The 25,395-nt window shown below is 47.8% G+C and overlaps 2 protein-coding genes across 2 annotated transcripts in view; both read left to right on the forward strand.

Annotated features, from left to right (window-relative positions):
- The first annotated feature begins 1 nt into the window (after position 1).
- Positions 2-10,095, forward strand: LOC311352855 (amyloid-beta A4 precursor protein-binding family A member 3). The gene is made up of 11 exons (XM_084472676.1): positions 2-241; positions 780-2,104; positions 2,587-2,617; positions 2,757-2,902; positions 3,356-3,442; positions 3,738-3,956; positions 4,809-4,988; positions 6,131-6,343; positions 8,168-8,287; positions 8,806-8,946; positions 9,291-10,095. Exons 2-11 carry the CDS (start codon positions 842-844, stop codon positions 9,360-9,362), a joined length of 2,472 nt encoding a protein of 823 aa, XP_084328802.1. The 5' UTR covers positions 2-241; positions 780-841; the 3' UTR covers positions 9,363-10,095.
- Positions 10,096-11,150: 1,055 nt separating this feature from the next.
- abca7 (ATP-binding cassette, sub-family A (ABC1), member 7) overlaps positions 11,151-25,395 on the forward strand; it is a gene marked incomplete at its 3' end in the record, with an annotated part of 31,098 nt that continues 16,853 nt past the window's right edge. Inside the window, exons 1-17 of the mRNA XM_084472836.1 lie at positions 11,151-11,184; positions 12,225-12,325; positions 12,702-12,795; positions 14,171-14,312; positions 14,855-14,979; positions 17,142-17,260; positions 17,864-18,064; positions 18,218-18,310; positions 18,659-18,908; positions 19,489-19,628; positions 20,681-20,995; positions 21,811-22,025; positions 22,495-22,671; positions 23,107-23,329; positions 23,920-24,141; positions 24,865-25,069; positions 25,312-25,395. The exon at positions 25,312-25,395 is cut by the window's right edge and continues 30 nt beyond it. Of these exons, the coding sequence (XP_084328962.1) occupies positions 12,260-12,325; positions 12,702-12,795; positions 14,171-14,312; positions 14,855-14,979; positions 17,142-17,260; positions 17,864-18,064; positions 18,218-18,310; positions 18,659-18,908; positions 19,489-19,628; positions 20,681-20,995; positions 21,811-22,025; positions 22,495-22,671; positions 23,107-23,329; positions 23,920-24,141; positions 24,865-25,069; positions 25,312-25,395 (2,671 nt within the window). The 5' untranslated portion in view covers positions 11,151-11,184; positions 12,225-12,259. The remainder of the gene's footprint in view (positions 11,185-12,224; positions 12,326-12,701; positions 12,796-14,170; positions 14,313-14,854; positions 14,980-17,141; positions 17,261-17,863; positions 18,065-18,217; positions 18,311-18,658; positions 18,909-19,488; positions 19,629-20,680; positions 20,996-21,810; positions 22,026-22,494; positions 22,672-23,106; positions 23,330-23,919; positions 24,142-24,864; positions 25,070-25,311) is intronic.

Here is a 25,395-nt window from a genome sequence, read left to right on the forward strand (position 1 = left end):
TCTGGCTGCAGCAGCTGGATCCGTCTGGATGGAGAGGACATAGCGTGTTTTTACAGACACTCGAGCCGCCCTCGAGTTATGTGGGGTGACTAAAGTTGAGCGAAGGTCTGCCCTTGGCTGTTGAGAAACATACGAGCTAGTTTTACTCCAAACCACGTCGCCTTGGTGGACTCTATGGGAGTTAAGGCTTGTATATAAATACAAAGTCAGGCCAACCAACACATAGCGACACAGCTAACCGGTGAGTGGTCTAAGTATGTTATGCCCAGTTTTTTTATTCTTAAACTATTCAATTCAAGTCTGATGTGTTCAAAAAACCCACTGCCTTGCATTCAGGGAAGACATTGCATTCAGCACATTCATTCAGTGACGAGCTAATTTGAGCTAAGTAAGGCTAATATATTTCCAGATCATTGACTTCCATCATTTAATCCGGCACTCATTATAATGCATCCTGTACATTATAATTGTCTAACGTTTTGAATTCGTTATTAGGGTTGTTTTAGATTGGTATCTTATCTTTTGATAAGTGTCAATTATTACAACTGACTGTGATACACAGACCCTATCTCACAGGCTATGTATGATGCCTGTGCACTTTGACCTCTGCTCTCTAAACCGTCCGCTATCAGAATCATGTGTACTTTGACAAGACTTGACAGCAAAGTGTTGTGGGAAGGTTCGCATTCTTTTAACGCATTCATGCCTTTCTCCCAAATCTCAGCAGTCCCTGTACCATACCATACATATTAACCCTACGTTTTGTGTTTTCATTACAGTATCGCTAAAGTAACCCACGTCCTCCCACGCCATTGATGCCTATGATAGGAGTGTTAGCGAGATGGAATCAGACCTCGCCAGCCCTGCTGATCCGCCAGTGTGCCTAGCCCCGGGCAGACACACTAACACACTGTGCCCCAGCGCCGGGGCCTCTGCAGTGGCTGAGTGTGTCAGCCAGACCCCCACTGTGTCGGCGGACCTCCTGGACTCTTTTAGCCTGATAGAGCCCCCTCCTCTGGACTGGAGGTCCGACAGCTCCAGCGACACCGGCTCCGTGGAGGACCTCGATGAGACCGCCTTCCCCTCATCTCTGGGGGAGCAGGGTGTCAAAGCAGCCGAGGTGAAGGTGGGGCAGCTGGTTCCATTGGCTCCAGCATCAGATTTGAGGGAGTCGTCGGTGGCTACACCAACCATGGGTGCACGGCAGGAAGGGAGGGTGGAGGCACTGGGTGTGTGGGAAGGTGAGGGGGGGGAGACGGCGGTTAAAGCAGAGGTGGAGGTGGGGCAGCTGGTTGAACTGGCTACACCGTCAGATCTGAGCAAGCCATCCGTGGCTAAACCGCCGATGGATGGTGTGCAGCAGGAGGAGGAGAAGTTGGAGGAGCTAGGAGTGTGGCGAGGTGAAGAGGAAGCAGAGGTTAATGGGAGACCCACTACAGAAGAGGAGGTCATTGAGGAGGAAGTCCTTGAGGAGGTAGCGGATAAGGAAGAGGAGTTACATTGTGAGGAAGAGGATTTGGCTCTGAATGAGGCCCGCCCGGTTCCGGAAAGGACACCGGGAGACGAGGACCACACCCACATCCACGCCCTCCTCAACCGGCTCCACCGAATGGGGGAGGAGCCCACCCCCGACCCTGAAGCCTCCACCTCTGACCTGGACCCCTACGCCCACCAACACCACTACCACCCCGCTGATACAGGGCCTCAGGGGCCTTCGGGAGCCGACGCTGGCCCCCCCACCACGGAGACCACGGGGCTCCTGTTCTCGGAGAGCCACCAGAGGGACCTGCTGGGCCTGCTGGAGTGTACTGAGATCGCAGCCACCCCGTCCCCCCAACACCAACACCACCACCACCATCACTGCAGCAGCAGCGATCCGTCCCCCAGAGGAGACGTGGACGCGGTGGTGTCGGTGTCCTACAGCCAGGACGAGGCCCAGGAGTTCTGGCGCCACTACAGGAACGACTGGCGCCTTCCACGCAAGGAGAGCTCCTACGCCTCCTCGCTGCCCGACGACCAGCTCGCGGAGCCTGTCTGGATGAAGAGGGAGCCGGAGGTGGAGGTGGAGGAGGGGGAGGAGGAGGCCTCTGGGGGCGATGAGGAGGTGAGTAGGGTCTGTGATGTTGTGTTGTTGCTTTCTGTGGGTTAAAGTGACCACACTGCCAGGCAGTCAAGCCGTCTTTGTTGTGTTAACATCTTCAATGTTTCGTTGTTTTATTGTTTTTAAATGTTTTATTTTTTAAATGTTGGTGAACCCTTCCTTGCGTATTCTCTTTTTCTATTAATCCCCTTAAAACACTATGATTTTATTGTTTTAAATACATTCGCAAAGTAAATACATAGTTAGTTAATACTACCTAATACCTAAATACCGAACAAATTATTTGTGTTGAAAGCCTTTTTTTAAAGCTTGCTTTTGATCGCCATTAGGTCAGCTGTAAGCGTGTTAATTCCAAATTAATCTGAAATGCGGATCGTATTTTTGTTTTTACCCAGTTATTATTTAGTCTTCAGTTGCGGTTTTCTGTTCCTCTGTCCCACTTATTATTTATTTGTGTTGCTGTTTTCTTTTCTGTTGATTTAAAGAGTGAGGATTACCGGCCTGCTTATAAAGATGGTAAGAAAACATCAGAAATACTGAAATACTGTTTTAAAAAATGTTTTACTTTGTTAAATCCGGTTATCGGCGGGTTGACTGACAGTGTGTTTGTGTGTCTTCCTTGTCCTCTTGTTGTTGTTGTTGTTGTTATTTAAAGTACCGGGCCCATGTGACCCGGAGGACCTGATTGACGGGATCATCTTCGGGGCCAAGTACCTGGGCTCCACCCAGATCCGCTCGGACAAGAACCTGTCCACCAACGCACGCATGACCCAGGCCCAGGAGGCCGTGGACTGCATCAAGGTCAGCACACACACGCACGCACGCACGCGATTCTGGTCTGTCTGGAGACATCCTTGAGCTAGATACCCTAACCCCTAAAGTCTCTGTATTCACTGTCTAACCCCTACCTGCTCCTTAATGACCCCTCTGTATTCACCGTCTAACCCCTACCTGCTCCTTAATGACCTGTCTCTGTATTCACTCTCTAACCCCTACCTGCTCCTTAATGACCCCTCTCTGTATTCACTGTTTAACCCCTTCCTGCTCCTTAATGACCTGTTTCTGTATTTACTGTCTAACCCCTACCTGCCCCTGCTCCTGCTTCCCTTATTATCATTTAAAACGAATGCAGTAACCCAGCAACAGTATAATAGTATAATATATGCTGTAGTATAATATTTAGCATGTGGAACAAGGTCTACGGTCAGAGCTCCTGTGAAAAAGAATGACGTCTGTGGTCGTGTCGTCCTATAGGCCCCTGAGGGAGAGTCTCAGCCAATGGTGGAGGTGGATCTCTTCATCTCCACCCAGAGGATCAAAGTGCTCAACGCTGACACACAGGTACGTCCCACTCAAATTCATTCATTTTAAATATCTTTTATTTCACATTAAACTGGTGAGTGGGAGGCAGGGCATTTAGACATGCCAAGTTGAAAATGTACATGATAATACTCACACATGGTCCTTGTTAAATATATAATGCATATTATTTATAAGTGTAGTATATGTATGTTTATGTACAGTATGTATTGTACTATATGCATGTATGATGTCTTCTATCCCATTTGGGTGTAATGGAAAAATAAAACAAAGGTCTCCTCTGTGGTTGAACTCCTCCCTGGGTCCATGTCCCCAGGAGGCGATGATGGACCACTCACTCCAGATGATCTCCTACATCGCCGACATCAACAGCATCGTGGTGCTCATGGCTCGCAGGAAGCCCCCCAGTCCTAAGGGATCTGCCGAAAACGGAACGCCATCCTCCCCTTCCTCCTCCTCCTCTTCGTCGTCCTCCACCTCCTCCGGCCCCATGAAGAAATGCTCCATGGTCTGCCACGTCTTCTCCTCTGAAGACGTGAGTAGCCCTTTGTAGGCCTTTGTTGGTTTCCGATGTAGGACCGAACAGATGCCTTGCTTGGATGGGATTGGGGACCGGCGGTTAAATTTCAGTTGAAAAACAAACGGAAAACAACCTGAAGTCTTCTTTCTGAATTATTCGAAAATAATATATAGTTTCTAAATATAATGGGCTGGTAACAACATTTCAACACATCTTTTGCTTAAAAAAAAACAAAAAAGCTCCTAAGAAAGCCTTCCAGAAATAATAGCAAAGCACTGGGCTAATCCATTTTCTCGAGAAAGTATTGGAGCCGGAAACCTCTGTGGTGCAAGCGTTAGAACTTGGGGTTTAAACGGTGCTGCTGGTGTATCCATCACGGTAGCTGCGTTTGGCTTGAGAGTCGTCTGCCGCCGCACACGCTGAGAGCTGCTTTTGGAAGAGAAACGAAGTTCATCTTAGTTTCCCGCTCCCAGCAGAGCTCAAAAGGCAAAGCAAACGCTTCTTTTGGAAACTAATTACCCGAGAGAAACGGTTGGCCGTCGGGGGGGGGGGGGGGGGGGGCGGTCCCTTGATGCTCACTGTGCCCGTTTCAGGACAGCTCTATGTGGCCGGTCTTTGTACTCAAAATGGGATTCAGTGGGGCCTCACAAACAACACCTCTCACTGGAGATGTAAGAGAGACATGTAGCATTGGTGAACGAAATAAGGGGACATTTCGCAAAGTATTTTATTTAAAATGAATCGATATTAAGAAGAAGAAGATTCTTCAACATTATTCCACTAGGAAACTTTTAAGAAAGCTAGGACATTTTAATCACAACATCCATTTAATCACAACGGTCCTCACGGTGAGCCTCTCTCCCACAGGCCAAGACCATCGCCCAGGCCATCGGCCAGGCCTTCGGCGTGGCCTACCAGCAGTTCCTCCAGGCCAACGGCATCAAGGCCAGCCAGATGAGGCCCGGGGACTACAGCGACTTCCTGGGAGCCCAGGAGCTCTACAATGGAGACCTCGCCCACTTCTCCGACTCCCAGAACATCAGAGACGTAAGACGGGGTTTCCTTTGGTTTTAAGTTGTAGCTGGATGCTTGGTCTGCTGGCTATTGGGTTGATCTTCATTTTTAAAGGGAATACTTAAGTACTTATACTACTTATAGTATTCTATTGCCGCTTTTCCACCGACAGTACCAGCTCAACTCGACTTGGCCCGCTTTTTTTTTTTGCGTTTCCATTGGCAAAAAAAGTACCTGGTACCGGGTACTTTTTTAGTAGTACCTCCATCGAGGTTCCAATTGAGCGGAGCTGGTACTTTTGTATGACGTAAACCGGCTGCTGGCAACTGATTGGCTAGCGGCTGCAAACAGGAATAATCACTCAAAGTTAAGTTGTGGCTGGAGTCCACGGACCCGCTCCCGTGGGGTTACACAGATCGGCATTTCGCCGTGTGTGTCGCTCCTTTCCTGGGGCTAGAGTTAGGCTGTGCATGGTTGTGTGTGTCCGGCGTGGTTGTGTGTGTTCGGCGTGGCTGGAGTCCACGGACCTGCTTCCGAGGGGGACACGGATCAGCTTTTCGCTGTTTTGTTTTTGTGTCGTTCCTTTCCCAGGGCTTGAATTTCGCCTCAATCAACGTTATTGCATGACAGCAATAGACGCGCAGTCATTACGCTTTTTATTTTATTATATTTCCCCTCATAACCTTTCCCGGGAATCAGGAAATAGTCTTGATCAGATTCAGATTTCATGGGAATCCCGTCTCCCGGGATTAAAACCTAATGACGACCCGCCCATGTTGGAGACACATGGAAAGGTTCTTCTTCTACGACCCGCCCTTGTTGAGGAGGTTCTTTTTTTAGATGGAAACGCGACGTGCCTGGAATCAAACCAAGTCGTGCCGCACTAAGTCGTGGCGAGTTGAGTTGGTACTGTCGGTGGAAAAGCGGCATATAAGTCGGACTCCAGCAATGTTTAAGATTGGATAAACTAAATGAGTGAATTCACTTAATGAAGCTAACTTAAGTTCAACAACATTTGAACTTGTGAGTGTCAGTGTGAATTTTGTTAAAAACATTTAAAACAATTTTAAAACTTTGAATATCAGTAAGAGAATTATGTTAAGATGTGACATTAGCATTAAAAAAAAAAAAAAAAAACCTTCACAATCCACCTCAACACGTCCGTCTGTCCCCAGGTGCTGATCTCCAAGGGCCCGGGGGAGATCCTGGGCCTGGCCATGGTGGAGTCGGGCTGGGGCTCCATCCTGCCCACGGTGGTGGTGGCCAACCTGCTGCACGGGGGCCCCGCCGAGCGCAGCGGGGCCCTCAGCATCGGGGACCGCATCATGTCAGTCAATGGCACCAGCCTGGTGGGCCTGCCCATCGCCTCCTGCCAGAACATCATCCGGGTGAGACTGGGAACACTGGGACTGCTGTTATCTGTTAAGGCTCAGTTATGGGTTGACGCAACCCAACGACCGCGCAGACGCTTCGACGCAGTCGTGAACCTGTTTTGGTTCGGCGTCAGGTTTTATCACAATCACAGCCCTTGCTGCTGCGTCGCCTCGACGCAAATTGAAAATTTTTGGGAGGTGCACGTCAGGCCCTTGCGGTGGACGCAAGGAGGGTCTGCAAGGACGTAACGGGTCCGTAAACCCTCTTGCGTTGCATCAATGTGGAACCATAACTAGGCCTGTAGCATTATGCTAGTCTGGGGTCCACTAGGGCTAATGGGGTACATTTACATTTAGGGTGTTTAGACAAAGCGGGCTGGTGGTGGTGGTGGTGGTGTTCGGACGGCTTGGCTGCGATCTCGCTTTTTAACAAAGCGACTTACAATAAGTACATTTTTCGGAAGAAAGTTCTAATTCAGGAATAAAGTAACATTAGCGAAGAGATCAGAGAACCAAGAACCCTTACTATGCATCTAATTCAACAGCAACAGTTGAATTTGCAACAGTTGCCACTCAAAGTTCTCAAAGTACTACAATATTGCTTAAGATTCACACACACATTCACGCACACATTCACACACACATTCATGCACACATTCACACACCGACGGCGGAGTCAACTAGGTAAGGCGACAACCAGCTCGTCGGGAGCAGTTAGGGTGAGGCGTCTTGTTCAGGGACTGCTCGACACTCAGCTAGGAGGAGCCGGGGATAAAAGTAGCAACCCTCCGGTTACAATTCAACCCGCTCTACCTCTGAGCTAAGCCGACACACTGTGGGGGGGGGAGCCCGAGCCCGAGCCGGGCTGGAAGTCTACTACTGGACACGACGCTTTTCTCACGCTGGTTGAGTTTTCCTTCGCCGATGACGCGTGTACAGCTCCCCGCCTCCAGTGCCGTGATTGATCTGAAACTAACACGAAGCTCAAGAAAGTGAACCCAGATCTTAGTTTGTCTCCCTTCCGCCTTGGATTTTAATCCAAATCCTGTTTTGTTGGACTAGCATTTTGCGTAACGTATTTCAAACAAAAACAGCCAGAAGGTTGTGGCTTTGAACCCCAGGGTCGTGCGACCCGTCCCGGGACATCATCATGGTGATGGAGAGGAACCAGGAGTTAAGGCCCGAAGCGTTGTGCTAAATGTATTAAACACAGGATTTAGAATTGAGACGGGGTGTTTCACTCCCAAGCGAAACTTCCCAAGCCTGTTGTGGAAAAACAGACGTGGGTGTTTCTGTCTTTATTTGTTTGATGGATTTGAGTATGTAAATACGTTGCTTGTGGAAGATGTTCCACAACTTGTTTTAGTCGTATAAGACACAGAATTGTGGACTGTTTTTAAATGATTCATTTGAAGGCTGATTGTTCCGTTGACATGACTTTAAGAAAGAAGCAGAACAGAAAAGTGGAAGATGTAAAAGTTCCTTCTGTGTTATGCTGGGCTTGCTATTCGGGCCAGCATTCACATGGGTGTGATTCCGTAAATGGCCACTAGAGGACACTGTGTGCCACTGTTTGTCATAGCATAGAGGTATACTTATACTATATAAAGTAGACTTGTACAACACAACTTGGAAAAAAAGGTTGATATCATAAAGGAAACGCATCAACGATTGCTGATGGTCTTTATGTGAAATAAACGATTTAGCTAAAGTTGGACAAGTGGTAGTTTAACCTTGTAGCTGGCCATGGGAACACATAGTAGCGGATAAAAAATACAAATAAAAATCTCATCCCAGTTTTTCCCATTGTTAATCTCGGTCTCTCTGTCTCCATTGCAGGACTTAAAAAACCAAACCATCGTGAAGCTGAGCATCGTCCACTGTCCCCCGGTTACCATGGCGATCATCAAGAGGCCGGACCCCAAGTACCAGCTGGGCTTCAGCGTAGAGGACGGAATAGTGAGTAAATATACACAGCTTCACTTCAATCCATCTACGCTTAAAAGTCGTTCTATTGTCATCTATTTCTCTGCGTTCTAAAACGCTTTCCCTCCTAGATGACCTGAAGTCTTGGTTTGTTGTGTGCTTATGTGTGGGAAGTGTGTGTTACTTAATGTTCAGCAACTTCATCTGGACACATGTGTTTCAAAACCATCCTAATATTATCAATACATAAATCCACTGTTGGCATAACTCTAAAGGCTTAGTTATGGTTCCACGTTGACCCAAAGCAATGATCACGCAGTTGTTTCGATGCATTCATGAACCTGTTTTGATTCTGCGTCAGGTTTTCGTCGGGTTTACGTTAGTGGACCAATCACAGCCCTTGCTGCTGTTACAATTTTTGGGAGGCGCATGTCCGGCCCTTGCGGTGGACGCAAGGAGGGTGCGCAAGGACGTAATGGGTCCGTTAACCCCCTTGCGTTGCGTCGACCTGGAACCATAACTAAGCATTTATCATTTACCCTCTCCACCAGATCTGCAGCCTGATGCGGGGGGGCATCGCGGAGCGGGGGGGCATCCGCGTGGGCCACCGCATCATCGAGATCAACGGCCAGAGCGTGGTGGCCACGCCCCATGAGAAGATCATCAGCATCCTGACCAACGCTGTCGGAGAGGTGTGGGGGGGAGGGGGGGGGGGGGGGGGGCGGGAGTGCTCTCAGAATGGATCTGGCCTGTCTGCCCACTAACCAGATAAACATGGCTCTAAATGGGCAACTCTTTCACTTGTTCTCTGTTTGTTCTCTGTGGAGCACAATATGCTATAATGTACTATTGTAAGTCGCTTTGGATAAAAGCGTCTGCTAAATGCCCTAAATGTAATTAAATCCTTGATTCCTTTCTGCTGGGAGTCAAACGCACTCGCCGCTACAATATCCTATGCGTTTTGGAGCGTATAAACAGCATTTCAACGAGCACTTAACGTTAACGTCTTTCTTTATTTTCTACATCTTTTTGGCAGATTCACCTGAAGACCATGCCAGCCTCGACGTACCGTCTGTTAACTGGACAGGAGCAACCGCTGTTCCTCTGAGAACCAATCAGAGAACAGCCTTCGTTTCTCTGCGACCCAATCACAAAGCTCTTCCTGGTTGGACCAGTCAAAGTCCTGGTACAACATTGGATTTACATTTATGTTTTGCCAACCTCAGCCTAATTATGCATTTCTTTGTTGTATCATATCACGGTTATTGTCTTTTCGCTGAACGGGAACGACGTGTCTAGCTATATATTTTTTAGCGTTGTACAGAAAGTTGGAATATTGTGATAACAGATTTTCGGGCCTCAAGATAGTACTTAATCTATATTTATCAAGATATTTAATAAAGAAAAACGGAATGTACATGCTATGCAGAATAATCCAGTATTATTTTTACACTGCACTAAACTGCGGTTTTTAAGGATTTTATTGGAGTTGAACGGTCTTCCGGTGTGCGCTTGCTACCAATGTGCCTGAACAGGCGTGTTTGCAATGCTAGGGGGTGCATGTTTCATAATCATGATCTTCCCATAGCCTCGCTTTGGTCTGCAGTGAAAACTGTTGCCTGTTCAGCCCGGTGTCTTAAATACTGGCATTGCTTTGTTTTCCGTCATGTTTTTGTCACTGACTTCTAGATTTCTACATTTCTACATTGTGCATGTTTTTGTTTCCTGTTTTTACAACTTGTGTGCAGAATTGAGGGCATCCAATGCCTTATTTGATAGAGGGAAAGTTATATTTTAAGAATTACTATTTTGGATGGTTATTAAAATGATCATTATGCTTGCCTACTTGTCACAACTTTTTATTTCTAACATAAGGATCACGTTAAATGTTATTAATCAGTTGTCATAATGAGAAAATAGATAAAAACACATGGGTTTTATGTAATTACCTAATTGCCTATGCTGCTAGTCCAAGTATAAAGTCTCTGTGCTGCTGCTAGTCCCAAGATGTCTGTGCTGATAAACCCCATAGTATACAGTCTGTCTACTGTGTAGCCCTAGTATTATTGTCTGTGCTGCTTTAGCCCTAGTATATAGTCCTAGTATATAGTCAGTCTGTGCTGCTGTAGCCCTAGTATATTGTCTGGCTGTGCTGCTGTAGCCCTAGTATATAGTACTATATATATAGTCTGTCTGAGCTGTAAACAAATGCCCATTTCCCGGTTCTATAGACCTCTGAAGAATAAGTCCCGCCTCCGAGGCTCCCGGTTCCCTTGGTCAAATGTCTATGAGAAATAACATGGGGTTTTTGAATGATCGTACATAGCAAACTCTGTATGTAGCGAAGAAGTAAAATCTGCAGCACGTTTTGAACTACACACATTTTCCATCTAGTTTCGACTGGCTTTTTGGATTGTTGGTGCCGTTAAAATAGCATTTATAATCGTTTACTACTTTAACGGCACCGACAATACAAAAAATCAGTCGAAACTACATGGAAGATTTGTGTAGTTCAAAACGTGACGCAGCTTTTACTTCTTCGTCACCTAAGAGTTTGTTATGTACGATCATTCAAAAAACCCATGTTATTTCCCATAGACATTTGACCGAGGGAACCGGAGCCTCGGAGGTGCGACTTATTCTTCAGCACTCTACACTGCGCTGTCAACAGCTGTCCAATCGGATGCGTCACGTTCCAAAACACAGACGAAGCGTACATCTACACGAGCCAATCAGATGCCATACCGGCTTCTGTAACCCCGCCCTTCTTTTTACTCCCAGCCAATCACGTCGGTGGTAGTTGTGTGGATTACATGTACGGGTCAGACGCTACTGAAATAATTGAGTGAGCGTCAATGACAGACTGCGGAATCATAGCCGGGACAACAAACTCAAGTTAAAACGGTACACATCTGGGATCGGTTGTCAAGGTAGGGTGTGTTCCCCTTTGAACGGGTCAACGTGGTTCAATCCAGGTGGTTTGGTTTAGGGTTACATTCTAATGTCCGCGGAGGAAATGACACCAGTCGTTGCGACGCTCTGTTTTTCAGAGATACGCGACTTTACTCCGACTGGTTCATTCATGATCAGGATGCACATCACACTGCATTTACCTGCGTGGTGTAGCATGCACATATGTGTTAGGTTTGCATCCTGTAATGCAGGCGTGTGTGTGCGTACAGTAGCCTATGGACATGGTCCTGCATCATGGTTTTAATTGAGAGGGCATTGAGTGTATTCTGGGGGCGTGGGGGGATATGAACTACAGTACTGTGGGCTAATGGGAATATATTTGTTCAGTTGTAATAAATAACAATCTCTACCCAGGCACATTATCAGACTATTTGATAATTATGTGCAGATCACTTCCTCTGTTGTTTTTTCCTGCTACGTAGGCCATGTGCAAACAGACAAGTAAAAAACAAGATTAACAAATCCTGATTGTAGTCATTCATATTTTAAGTGAGATAATCGATAACATATGCCTTGAGTTGTAGGCTACAATCATTTACCGGTTATATGATCCACTGCATTCTGCAGAATATTACTGGCACTTTGAGATCAACATGGCGATGAACTCACAGGAATAATTTGCAAAATACAAAAACCCTCACAGGATGTGCTCAAGACACAACCCAGCAAAAGTTAACGATGATGTCTGAAGTCGCGAAGTTAAACCAATTAGAGTAAAGGCGGATGAAGGGGATGAGGCAGAGTGGCCTGGCAGGGTTAGACACGGTAACTCTGACCAGGCTGGCACACCGATTGTCTCTTTAAGTCTCGTCTCTCAACACTCTATTTCTTATGTGTGTTTTGGTCTGAAATGTTATGGTCACGAATAATAGTAATAACAAGTTAATATGATGATGATGATGATGATGATAATCATCATCATCAATTTCTGATGTAATATTTGATATTTCTCTCCTTTTTGTGTGTGTGGTGGTGTGTTTGTGTGTGTGGGTTCCAGCAGACCATGGCAGCGTAGCTTGTGAGGTGTCAAAGATGGGTGTCACCAGACAGGTGTTGCTCCTGCTCTGGAAGAACGTCACCTACCGCAGGAGAAACAAGGTGCACACCTCAGAATCAATTAACCAATCAATCGATGCCTCACCCAAATGCACGCACATATTGTTGTTGTACACGGGCAATGGGTTAACCTAGCGATTGTTAGTGCTTGGCACTTGGTTCTATGAACATCCTTACTGTACCGACAGTGATATATTGTTGTTTCTCTTTCTTCTGACAAATGTACTTATTATAAGTCGCTTTGAATAAAAGCTTCTGCTAAATGCCCTAAATGTAAATGTAAAACACACACACTGCGCCGTCCAGATGTGTGGTGACTTGGTGTCTTGCTCAAGGACACCTAGTCACCCCGTTCCGTTCCTGAGGAATCAAACCTGTGTAACGCCCGTTCATAACGAGCTCTTCCTCTCCGTTTCAGATCCAGCTGATCATTGAGCTGGTCTGGCCACTCTTCCTCTTCCTCATCCTCATCGCCGTGCGCCACTCCCACCCGCCCTACAAGCAGAGCCAATGTAGGTGTACACAGCAGTCCTGACAGAACCAGTCGCCTCCAGTTCTGAAGGCACTCCGCACTCCGTCCAATGGGGTTCCTCGTTGAAGCATTTTTTTAAATCGTTACAATTTCCAATACTGGTTGCGTGCTCAAGCAGGGGACCCCAGACATCCTCTTCCTGGGCCACATTGACCAGCTCATAACTGAATGTTAAAGGGTATAAATGTCAAATAGTCAGTATCTGACCCTGTGTAGTAACGATATAGGGCCGGCAGAGCGTAGTGGTGGGAGGGTATGGCTCCCAACTGAAAAGTGGTCGGTTCAAACCCCAGCCTACTTTTTTGTGTTCTTGAGCAAGATAACCAGTAGAGAGCCGCCCGACAATATTCTATCCCATGATAAACACTTGCAAACTCATGTAGACAAGTTGTGAAGTCAAAATATTAGATTTATGATAGGGTCAGCTCGATCAATATCCAGTGTTTTGTGTGGCAGTGATTGTTTGTTGTTGCTTTCCCAAGTTCCTCGATCTCAGCTTACCAGTAACCGCTGCTGTCAGTATGTTCTTACGAGCATGCTTATGTTCTCAGCATGGGGGGGGGGTCCCTACCCTTTACCCCACCACTACCATGCATGTGAATGGGCCTTCTTTCAAGCCGCTAAGCTGATAAATGTCTCCATGGTGAATCTCGTGCAAAGCAGCGCTCAGTTTACACCTGCTTTGATCTGAACTTACAACCGTCACACACTGCCTCTGGTTTTGGAGACAATGTGAAAAAGGAATTGTTTGTGCTACTCTGTGGTTTCACTTCCTGTAGGACAGGATGTAGTTGGGGGGCTCTGCATTGAACATAAAAAATGCACAACAATATGTTATATATTCATAAAACTACTGGGACATTTTCAGAAAATTGCTGCCACAAATCAAACCTTGATGAATCGTTAATTTTTTCTTTTTCTTATCATGACTCTTCTTATCACGCCATTCAGCTAAATTAACCTTTATTGTGTGTTAGAATTTTTCAGTGTACATGCACTGCATGGAGGAATGTGATTGTGATCGTCGCCATGGGCTTTCTCTCCTCCACAAATAGTTTGAAACCAACCAGGTCAACCTGCTGACGAAACACGTTCCCCTCTGTCCTCCCCAGTCCCGGTCTTAGTGCCGGTCGTTGGTGGTGTTCACGACCTGCTACCCCTCAGGGTTCATGTGAATGCAGGCCGTTTATTCACCGATTAATCCCAGCCCGATCAGGCTCAACCTCACACTGCTCTCATTGTACTTCATTGTACTTCCATGCTGAAGTTCTCTCTCTTCGATTAAACCCACGTTTCCCTCGACCCTCGACCCTTGATCCTCAACCTTTGACCTCTTGTCTGTGTCCCCGCTGCAGGTCACTTTCCCAACAAGGCCCTCCCCTCGGCGGGCACCCTGCCCTGGATCCAGGGCATTGTCTGCAACATCAACAACCCCTGCTTCCACAGCCCCACCCCGGGGGAGACCCCAGGACAAGTGGGCAACTTTGACAACTCAATGTGAGTACATGAGCACAGTCATAGGGGTACATGGGCACAGTCATAGGGGTACGAGGGAACTCATAGGGGTACATGAGGACACTCAGAGGGGTACATGAGGACACTCAAAGGGGTACATGAGGACACTCACAGGGGTTCATCAGGACACTCATAGGGGTATATGAGGGAAGGTTAAATGGCCACACTGAACCGTGATGTATGTATGCTGATAACTGAATGGTGATTTCAGAGGTATGTTCCCAGGATGACTAGAACTTGAATGACAGAAGGTTGACAGGAGAATGTGCCTGAGATTGAATTATTCTGTTGAATTTGGATCGAATTGCAGGATTAGAATTATATTAGCATGGAACACACACACACACACACACACACGTAAATGTAATAGATATTTAGGTATATCAGTCAACATAGGATGATAATTTATTTGGGTACATGTGGATTCACAGAGTTGCACCTTCGGTTATATTAAAGCACATGCGTGTCCTCTGTGTCTCCGTAGAGTCCTCTGACTCCTCTTATCTCTCCTTGTCCCGCCCCAGTCTGTCCCGCGTGTTCGCAGACGCCCAGACCATGCTGACCTACGGCGGGAACAACAGCTTCACCGGCTTCACGGGCCTCCAGCAGAGCCTGGAGAGGCTGGGGGAGCGACCAGGAGCCTGGCCAAGTAGGACCCGCACCCAGACCGCATGGCACCCATGGGGGGGGGGTTCTATAGGGACACTACAAGGGTTTGAACACAGGGCACGCCAAGCAGGGCTGTTTCCTTAATATTGGCGGCATGTGGCTCAGGAGGTAGAGCGGGTGGGCTGGTAACCGGAAGGTTGCTAGTTCGAGGTGTCCCTGAGCGAGACGCTTCACTCTAACTGCTACCGACGAGCATGGTTGACACCGCCGTGGGTCTGTGAATGTGTGCATGAATGGGTGAATGTAAGGCTATATTGTAAAGCGCTTTGAGTGGCCACTGGTTATAAAAGGGCTACATAAATGCAGTCCATTTGCCATTTAATATAAGAGAGTACTGCTTCGTAGGCATGTTGTGGAGAAATCGCGGCCTGCAACAGCAACTCTGTTTCCCAACTCAGTTGTTTTGGACAGCTGGAGTCCCGCACCAGCGATGTCAAATGTCCAACTGTTGTTTTGGAACCGATCAGTGCCAGGGTAACACATTAGATCTAAAGGGGTACCCTGGCAAACATAAGGATAGTCAGCCCTGACTATTTCTATTTGTAGGAGGTTACCACAAGCTCTGCCTCGCGTGACTGGCATTGGAAATCCAAAACCAAATGTTGCTTTTTGGAACGATTACACAGACCGATACACCATAGCAGGAGTTGATTTGGCCGGACTTGCCATGGCAGCTTGTACACGACTTAAAGCCTGTCTGGACTCACGTGGTTTGAGTCCGTAATCTGTTACCTGGAAGAATTTAGGCAGAGGAAGAGGCCTAACCAATCAACTCCACACCTGCCCATGACCCACTTTTAGTCTGCTGAGACCTTAATGTGAAGGTTGGACATGCAATGTTTACTATGAGAGATCCGTTAGTCGATACTGATGTGGAGGTTGTTTGTTGCTGTCTATGCTCCAACCGGAGCTTCACTGATGAGCCGGAGCCAAGACAAGCTATCAAATTAGTACTTCTCTAACAATGGCCTTCGTTTACAGAGAGGAAATAAATCACACTTAAAGAAGGGCAAAGGTAAAACACAGCAATGCGGCTTGAACACTTACTGTATATATAGGTGGGAGGTTATAACAAGCGAACCGTGTACAGCTAACAATAGCCTTCATTTTTTAAAGAGGAAATTAATCACACTTACAGCAGGGAAAAGGTAAGAAGGCAGCATGAACATGCAGGCTTGAACACTGAATATACAGTATTTATTTATAGGTGGGCGGTTACTACAAGCTATCCATTCCGGATACAGCTAACAATATCTTTTGTCAATGAAGATATTTATCACACTTACAGTAGGGCACAGGTTAAATGGTCACACCGGACATTGATGGATGGATGCTAATAACTGAATAGTGTTTGTTCAGTATTGGGATGTGATGGATTTACTCCAGGTTCAGATGGCCCAGGCCCAGGACTAGAACTTGAATGACCAGTTGACTGGAGAATGCGCCTGAGATTTAATTAATATGTGCGTATAACACGCATGTATGTCACACAACACTACACAACACAAACTACAAACAAGCGCACACACACATACACACAAACAGCAAAACAAACAAACCTCACACCTTATCTTTTCATCCAGGGAACCCGACTCCTGTGTATTGTCTGTGGCGGCTGATTGTTATTCTGAATGGGCCTCACACAGAAGGATGTCTCTCAGCGGTGTAGAGTGACCCACTCTGTGAGCGCATTGGGCCCTCCGCCCGGCCAGTCGTCAGGGCAACACAGAGGGCCACTCTGTCCCGCCCGGTGGCTCCCAGATTCAGTTACCCGACGGCCATGGTCATCAACCTGATAACGGCTGGCCTTCCCTCGGTCCCGCTCTGCTCTTAAGTGGAGGAGTGGGTGGGGACATGGCGGTTCCCTGGGACTCCCCAGGGAAGATGGGGGGTTGATGTCTAAAAGTGCACCCCCCCCATGTTTTGGTGTACATCAGCAAAATATTGTACATTAATAGATAGAAAGTAGGACATATTTGGGTCATGTATTTTCAACTTTTCATTACAGGACCTTCAAAAAATAAATAGCGTTATTAATTTGTGTTATTATTTGTGTTATTATTTTTCTGTAACACTTTTAGTGATCAGTTTTAAATATATTTTTGGTGAATCTCAAGCACCTTGCATGTGTGTCCTCCCTAGACCTTCCTGTCGGTGAATACCTGAAAGCCAATGAGACGTTCTCTACCTTTCTGCTGACCAATGGCAACCTGTCCTCTGCTACCGTGGATCAGCTGTTGAAGGCCCGCCTTAATTTGCAGGTAATCAGTCCACCTCTAAACTTCATTGAGTGTAAACAAGAAGTTCTAATGCCGTCATTGTCCATCTCATCGTAAAATAATAAATGCAGCATATGAAGTATAGAAAGTGTTATAGCAAAGCAAAATATTGTACCTTTATTTTTATTGTACCTTTATATTAGAACTAAACCAGTAGTTCTAATGCATGTCATTGACCATCTCATCGTAAAAGACTCAATTATGTAGTATATGCACAATATTTTTCCTTTCATTTATCCAAACTATCTCTTGGGCTGGTGGTGATTTGGTAAAAAAACTGCCATTCATCCTCATACACTCACAATAGACCTCTGAAGCTCCGGCTCCGGTTCCAGACTGGGTTTTTGGATTTTTCGGTAAAGTAGCATTAATAATCGTTTACTACTTTAAATGGCACGACAATCCAAAAACCCAGTCGTAACTAGATGGAAAAAGTGTGTACTTCAAAAAGTGACGCAGCTTTTACTTCTTCGCCAACTACAGAGTTTGTTATGTACGATCATTCAAAAACCCCATGTTCCCCATGTAAGGGAAACGGAGCCTCAGAGGCGGCGATTGTGTTAAACAGCCACCTGTGCTCTGCAGGTAACCGTAGCTGCGCTGGGCATCCCCCTGAGCAGCCTGGTGTGCAACACCAGCCTGCTGGGCCGCTACCTGAGTGTGGGCGGAGGGGACGCTGCCGCCATGGCCGACCTGCAGGGGGCGCTGTGTGGCCTCCAGCCCGACACCCTGAGGCAGGCCGAGCGCCTCTTCCTCTCCCAGCTCGACTTCTCCAAGGTCTTCACGGTATGCTGAAGGGGTGGGGTGAAGGGGCCTCCATGGGGGGGTCATAGGGCGGGTTTTAATGTCTCTCTCTCTCTCTCTCTCTCTCTCTCTCGCTCTCTCTCGCTCTCTCTCTCTCTCTCTCTCTCTCTCTCTCCATGTCTCTCTATCTCTCAGAGGGAGCGTCTCTTTGCTAATGCTGGAGATCTGAGGATCATCAGCCGAGCTGCGACAGATGTCTCTAAGGAGCTGGCCGTTCTCCTGGACCATGTGAGAGAACCCTGTTTCCAGACCATAATACCCCACTGCTTTTGTGCATTTCTCTGCAATCTTTCCATGGTTGAATCCATTTCTTTCTCAATAATTTTCTACTCTTTTCTACTCCCCCTCCTCCCCCCATCTCTCAACTCCTCCCATTCTTTTCTCATCCTCCCGTCTCCCCCCACCCCCCTCCTCTACCTCCTCCCATCCAATTCTCCTCCTCCCCCTCCTCCCATCTCCCCCCATCCTCTTCTCCTCCTCCCCCTCCTCCCATCTCCCCCCACCCCTCTCCTCCCCCACCTCCTCTCCCCTACCTCCTCATTCTCCTCCCACCTCCTCCTCCTCCTCCTCCTCCAGTTCTCCTCCCTTTCCAGCTTCACGGACCTCAGCTCCGACCTGCGCCTCCTCCTCCCGGGGGAGAACCGCTCGGCGGCGGGGGTGGGGCCGCGGGAGCGTTACCGGGCCTTCTCCCGGGTGGTGTGCGGGCACCCCGAGGCCGGCGGCGAGCGGGTGCCCTCCCTCAACTGGTACGAGGACAACGACATCAAGTCCTTCCTGGGCAAGAACGGCACAGAGGACCTGGACCTGGACGGGGACAACGAAACCAGTGAGGGCTTAATGGTTTTTGGCGGGGGTTTTATCCCAGGGTTGGTGTTTTGTGGGTGATCGTCGTCCAAGGTTGTTGGTGTTTTTTGGGTGCTCTTCGTCCGAGGGGGTTGGTGTTTTCTAGGTGCTCTTCGTCAGATTAGGTTGGTGTTCCATGGGTGCTCTTCGTCCAAGGGGGTTGGTGTTTTCTGGGTGCTATTCTTCTGAGGGGGTTGGTGTTTTCTGGGTGCTATTCTTCTGAGGGGGTTGGTGTCCTATGGGTGCTCTTCGTCCGAGGGGGTTGGTGCTTTCTAAGGGCTCTTCGTCCCAGGGGGCTGGTGTTTTCTGGGTGCTCTTCGTCCCAAGGGATGGTTGTTCTCTGGGTACTCTTAGACCGAGTTCATCCCTGTTTTGGGGTCAAGGATGTGTTGGTGGTCGTTTTGGTTTCTCAGATTGGTTTTACTTTTTGAACCAACTGACTTGTCAGTTGTTTCCCCTTGTCAAGCCTAGCCGGGTAAACTGGGGTACCTCAGGGGTCCTGGCTGATCTAGACCGGCTGACTCTCTTGCCTCTTGTGTCCTCTTTCCTGTTCCCGTCCTCAGCGCCCTTCTGCAAGAGTCTGATCCAGACGCTGGAATCCAACCCGCTGTCCCGGATCGTGTGGCGGGGGATCAAGCCTCTGTTCATCGGGAAGCTGCTCTACACGCCCGACACGCCCGCCGTGCAGCAGGTCATGAAGCAGGTGAGGGCACAGCCCACATGACTGGCCTCAGTACCGTCACCAACACCCAGCACTACCAGCACCACCACCACCACCGCATTGACCAACAGCTATTTGGTCGTATTTTGAACCATAATCTAGTTTCTTGTGTAGGCCTTTTCAGACCTGCATGTCTCTAATGGCGCATTTCCACTGGCGGGTATGCTTCGGACCCAGCACGCCTCAGCCGAGTAGTGAGGGTGCGGTATAGCCCCCGCAAGATACGGCTCGCGTCTCCACCGCCGCCAGTACCCTTATGGTAGGGCGGGGTTTAAGATGGACGGCGATAGCCACGGCAGCTACGTAAGCATTGTGATCACATAGCAGCCCGACACAGTGTAGCCTGCTAATAAATCCAAGGAAAAAGAAAAACGTGCACAATGAACAAAGAGCAAGCAACAATGTAGGACGTCCAAGAAGGACTGCAATAAACTAAGATTTCGCCATTGTCCAGAAATACCTTGCAGGTACTGTGTTTGTTTGTTATTATCCCCCTGACGCACGGAAGTGACGATTCTGTTGACCAATCAAGGGACAACGTGCGTAGCTCAAACTTGCCGGGACCCTTTCAGGCGTCTCAATACCTCAACGGAGTAGTACTGTGAGACGAGTATGGCTCAATACAGCTCAGTCCGGGTCACAGCAACTTTTGGCGGTGGAAACACGACCCGTGCTGCACCTTTGCAGACTGAACCGACCCGCACCCTCCGGTGGAAATGCGCCATAAAGGTTTCACATCAACACCATGTAGACTGGCCACTCTAGAAATACACTTAATACAGTGGAAGGGAACCCAAAATCGTTTTTATTTGTTCTTTAAATGTGCTAATATGTTTTAATATGCTCTTCGATACAATCATTTTCCACAATCCATTTTGTAACTGTTGCTAAGACAATCATTTTCGAGAAAACTGGTGTAAAACCTACTCTGCCAAACAGTTTGTGAACATTCTTCTTCACTTTGTTGTCAAAGTGCCTTTGCAAATTTCCATGTAAACATCGCTCCTTCTAACGTCCATGGGGTCTTTCCGTAGGTAAACAAGACCTTCCAGGACCTGGGGATCCTGCAGGACCTGAACGAGGCCTGGCTGGAGGTGGGACCGACCATTAAGGACTACATGGAGACCGGGCCGCAGGTCCGCCTGCTGCAGGACCTGCTGCGGCGCCCCCAGGTGGCGGTGCTGGTGAACATGAATCTGGAGCAGACCAGCTGGACGGCGTCAAGCATCGCCCGCTTCCTGTCCACGCGGCCGGCCGGCACCCCTCGCCTCCCCGGGGCCCCCCCTACCTGGCTGGACGTGTACAACGACTTCAACCACACCCTCAGCACGCTGGCCCAAGTCACCCAGGTTACTGCACTTAAAAATAGTACTAACCCTAACCCCCCCCCCCCCCCCCACACACACACACACACACACACACACACACACACACACACACACCCCTCTTACGAACTTATTACACTGTTATATGTTGTGGCACTTAATGTATGCACTTAATGTACGCACTTATTGTATGTTGTCCATCCTGGCACTTAAAAATAGTAATAGTACTGTGCTGCGTCTTATCCTAGCTATCTTTGTTGTATATGGGAATGGGGTAACCTAGTGATTATTAATGCTTGGCACTTGGTTCTATGAACATCCTTACTGTACCGACAGAGATATATTGTTGTTTCTCTTTCTTCTGACAAATGTACTTATTGTAAGTCTCTTTGGATAAAAGCGTCTGCTAAATTCCCTAAATGTAAATGTTCTGCCCTTACTGTTATCACACACGTTTTTTCTTGGGAATATTTCAGCTGTACTAAATATTCCTTTGAAAAAATCCTTTGAAAACTGCTGTTAAAGACATTGCTTATCATGGTTAGATGTAGATAAAGATTGTAGTTTGTTTATTTATAGCTTTTTGCTTTTGTAAAACACTTGCACAGACTAGACACGAAGAACACAAACAAACACATTGAGAAACACGGTACAGATACGTTTTCTGATTCAGCCGTTGCCATCGTATGCAACATTTCATGCTTCCCCTGAATAATGTTGGCAGGGTAACAACACTGAACTACTGTAACGATCTGTGGTTTGTGGGGCTGAGCATCATAACCTTCGTCCGGCATCTCCATCATTCTCATGATTCTCATTGTCGCCTCTTCTTCTTCCAGTGTTTCTCTCTCAACAAACTGGAGGGGGCGGCGACGGAGGGCAAGATGATTGACAGGGCCCTGGAGCTAATCGAGAACAGGGAGTTCTGGGCAGGCGTGGTCTTCTTGATGCCTAACTCCTCCTCCTCCTCCAACGACAGCTTGCCACCACACGTCACCTACAAGATCCGCATGGACATCGATGACGTCGCACGCACCAACAAGATCAAGGACAGGTACCACTGAGAAACATTAAGAGGTCTGGGTCAGACCAAGAGCACACACTAGCATCCTGTTAGAATAGGATTTGTGTGTTTTGGTTTTGTTATTTGCCGTGGTCATAAGGAGTTGGCGTTAGTACTATTTATTCATGAAGACATTTAGATTCAAAGCACCTTGCAGTGAACTTATTCACTCATTCACTCGGTCATTGAGGAGCAAGTTGGGGGTTAGGTCATTTTGCACAAGGGCACCCAGAACCTTAACCTGAGACTCAAACCCTTGCCACCCCGATTTAGCTGTTAACGGAGTTGAGGAAGGTTCAATCATGTTGAACCTTCATGTTGAAGCCATGATCCGGAAGGATGCCAATTAATCAATTAAGCAAATAATTAACCCAGCATTAGAAGCCATAATCCGGAAGGATGCCAATTAATCAATGAAGTCATTAATTAGATAAGTCATCAAACCCATTGCCTGTTGCAGGTTCTGGGACCCGGGCCCGGCGGCGGACCCCTTCAACGACATGCGCTACATCTGGGGGGGCTTCGTGTACGTGCAGGACCTGGTGGAGCGAGCGCTGGCCCGCATGCTGAGCGGGGTGGAGCAGACCACCGGCATCTACATCCAGCAGATGCCCTACCCCTGCTACGTGGACGACGTGTGAGTGGGCCCTGAGAGGACGCTGCTATCCCAGGCGACTGTGCGGTCACACCAAGAGCAAATACATGCAAAGTCAATGCAAAAACGCAAATAGATGCAAATCAAAGCAGGCTTGAATGGCATGGGACAAACTACCTGGTTCACTCTGATTTTTGCGGGATTCTACTCGCACGAACAATGCAAATTTGTGTGTTTGCTTGAGTATAATCTATTTAACTTTGGCGCGTATTTCGCTTGATGCTGAATGAGAGTTCACGCGAGTGGAATGTTTGCTTCGCTTTTGATGTGAACGCACCTTTAGACCTCATGGATTTGCACCGTACGGGAGTCGTGAGAGACTCCCGCACTCCTACAACACTTCCTTGATTAGAATTATAACTTCTTCCCATCCTGTCTCTCTTCCTTTTTTCCTGTCCATCCCTCCCTTCTACCCAGCTTCCTGCGTGTGCTGAACCGCTCGCTGCCTCTGTTCATGACCCTGGCATGGATCTACTCAGTGGCCATGATCATCAAGGGAGTGGTGTACGAGAAGGAGGCGCGGCTGAAGGAGACCATGAGGATCATGGGCCTGGGCACCGGCACACTGTGGGTCAGCTGGTTCATCAGCAGCGTGGTGCCCTTCCTCGTCTCCGCCCTCATGCTCATCGCCCTGCTCAAGGCAAGGAGGCTGAGACGCAGACACACACACACAGACACACGTAGGACAACTACAATAAGGAGCACAATGGGAATAAGGCCTGGGAGTTGTGCATTTTAAGTTGTGCGTGTACATTGGTGTTGAAACCTCATAGTTGTTGTTTCTGAAGTGATTTGTCATGTAAATAAACTGAAGTAATCTGAAGTACATACAGTATGTATGTACCCATTCACACACACACAAATATCTGAATGTATACACATCCCTCTCACACTCACAGTCCATCTTATTCACTCCATAGTAATCAATCTACTTTCTTCCTCCTCCTCCTCACCTTCCTCATCTCCTTCCTCCTCTCACCCCTTTCTACCTCTTCCTTCTCCCCTTCCTCTCTGTTTCCTACCTTGTCACCCTCCGCTCCCCCTCCTCCTCCTCCTCTCCACTCCTCGTCCTCCTCGTCCTCCTCTCCCTCCTCCTTCCTCCTCCTCCACCTCTCTCCACCCCTCTTCCCCCCCTCCTCCTCCTCCTCCTCTTCCTCTCCTCTTCCCTGCCCTCCTCTCCTTCCTCCCTTCCCACTCCCCCCTTCCCCTCCTCCCTCCTCCTCCCTCCAGTGGGGGGACATCCTGCCGTACAGCGACCCTTCAGTCGTCTTCTTCTTCCTGACGGCGTTCGCCACGGCGACCATCATGCAGTGTTTCCTGATCAGCACCTTCTTCTCGCGGGCCAACCTGGCGGCGGCGTGCGGGGGGCTGCTCTACTTCAGCCTCTACCTGCCCTACGTGCTCTGTGTGGCCTGGAGGGACCACCTCAGAACCAGCCACCGTGTCCTGGCCGTGAGTCCCACCAACACTGCTAGCGCTAGTGCTAGTGGGAGCTAGTGGTAGTGCTAGTGCTAGTGGAAGCTAGTGGTAGCGCTAGTGCTAGTGGGAGCTGTGGTAGCGCTAGTGCTAGTGGGAGCTAGTGGTAGCGCTAGTGCTAGTGGAAGCTAGGGGTAGTAGCGCTAGTGCGAGTGGAAGCTTGTGATAGCGCTAGTGTGAGTGGAAGGTAGTGGTAGCGCTAGTGCTAGTGGAAGCTATTGGTAGAGCTAGTGCTAGTGCTGTTTCTATTTTGCTATGTACTTTAGCTGTTGCTATTTTCTATTGCTATTCACTTTATTAAGTGGTGTTCACTGTTGCTATCTGCTATAATTAGCTTCAATATACATTTAGTAATATTATTTTCAATACACATTAAAAAAAACTTTATTGAAAATAAAATTTATGTAGGCCTAAATGATTTTGAAAATATAATACATTTTATTTTCAATATACATTTTATTTTATTTGGTATTTTTTTCATGTACAGCAAACTGTGTTGCATTTGGTTATAGGATATGTTTTCTAAAATATAAAATAAAATATTTAGTACTAGTGCTATTCCTGTACGTTGGGACTGGAACCCAGTCTCTTTCATAGCAGTTACGTAGACAAGCATGGACGTTAAACTCCAGTCTCCCTGTCGGAGTGTGCTAACAATGAGCTAAAATGCTAACAAGCTAATTCCCAATGTCCCTGCAGAGCTTCCTGTCCCCCGTGGCCTTCGGGTTCGGCTGTGAGTACTTCTCCCAGTACGAGGAGCAGGGAGAGGGCATCCAGTGGTACAACCTCCACTCCAGCCCCAGTGAGGGAGACACCTACAACTTCACCACCGCCATCGTCATGCTGTACGTGGACGCCGTTATTTACGCCGTAGCCACATGGTACATCGAGGCTGTGTTCCCCGGTATGACTTCACACTGCATCGTCTGACTTTTCATTTATCTAAAACTTATATTTATATTTATTCTATGATATTAACTGTAAACACAAATCAGCCAATGGAGAGCCACCTTTTCTGATTGGTTACATTTTTTACCCAGCTAAAGTAGTACTAGTCTCTGTTTGACCATAGGGGGTGCTGTTGCACATGTTTCATTTGGGTTTTACTTTAACAGTTTGTTTGTGTCTTCTGTGTGATGCGTTCAGGTCAGTATGGTGTCCCCAAGCCTTGGAACTTCATCTTCCAGTGGAACTACTGGGGAGGGGTCCCCCTGGAGTTGGGCATGCCCA

Source organism: Micromesistius poutassou (assembly GCF_964030765.1).
Source record: "Micromesistius poutassou genome assembly, chromosome: 9".
NCBI lineage: Eukaryota > Metazoa > Chordata > Actinopteri > Gadiformes > Gadidae > Micromesistius > Micromesistius poutassou.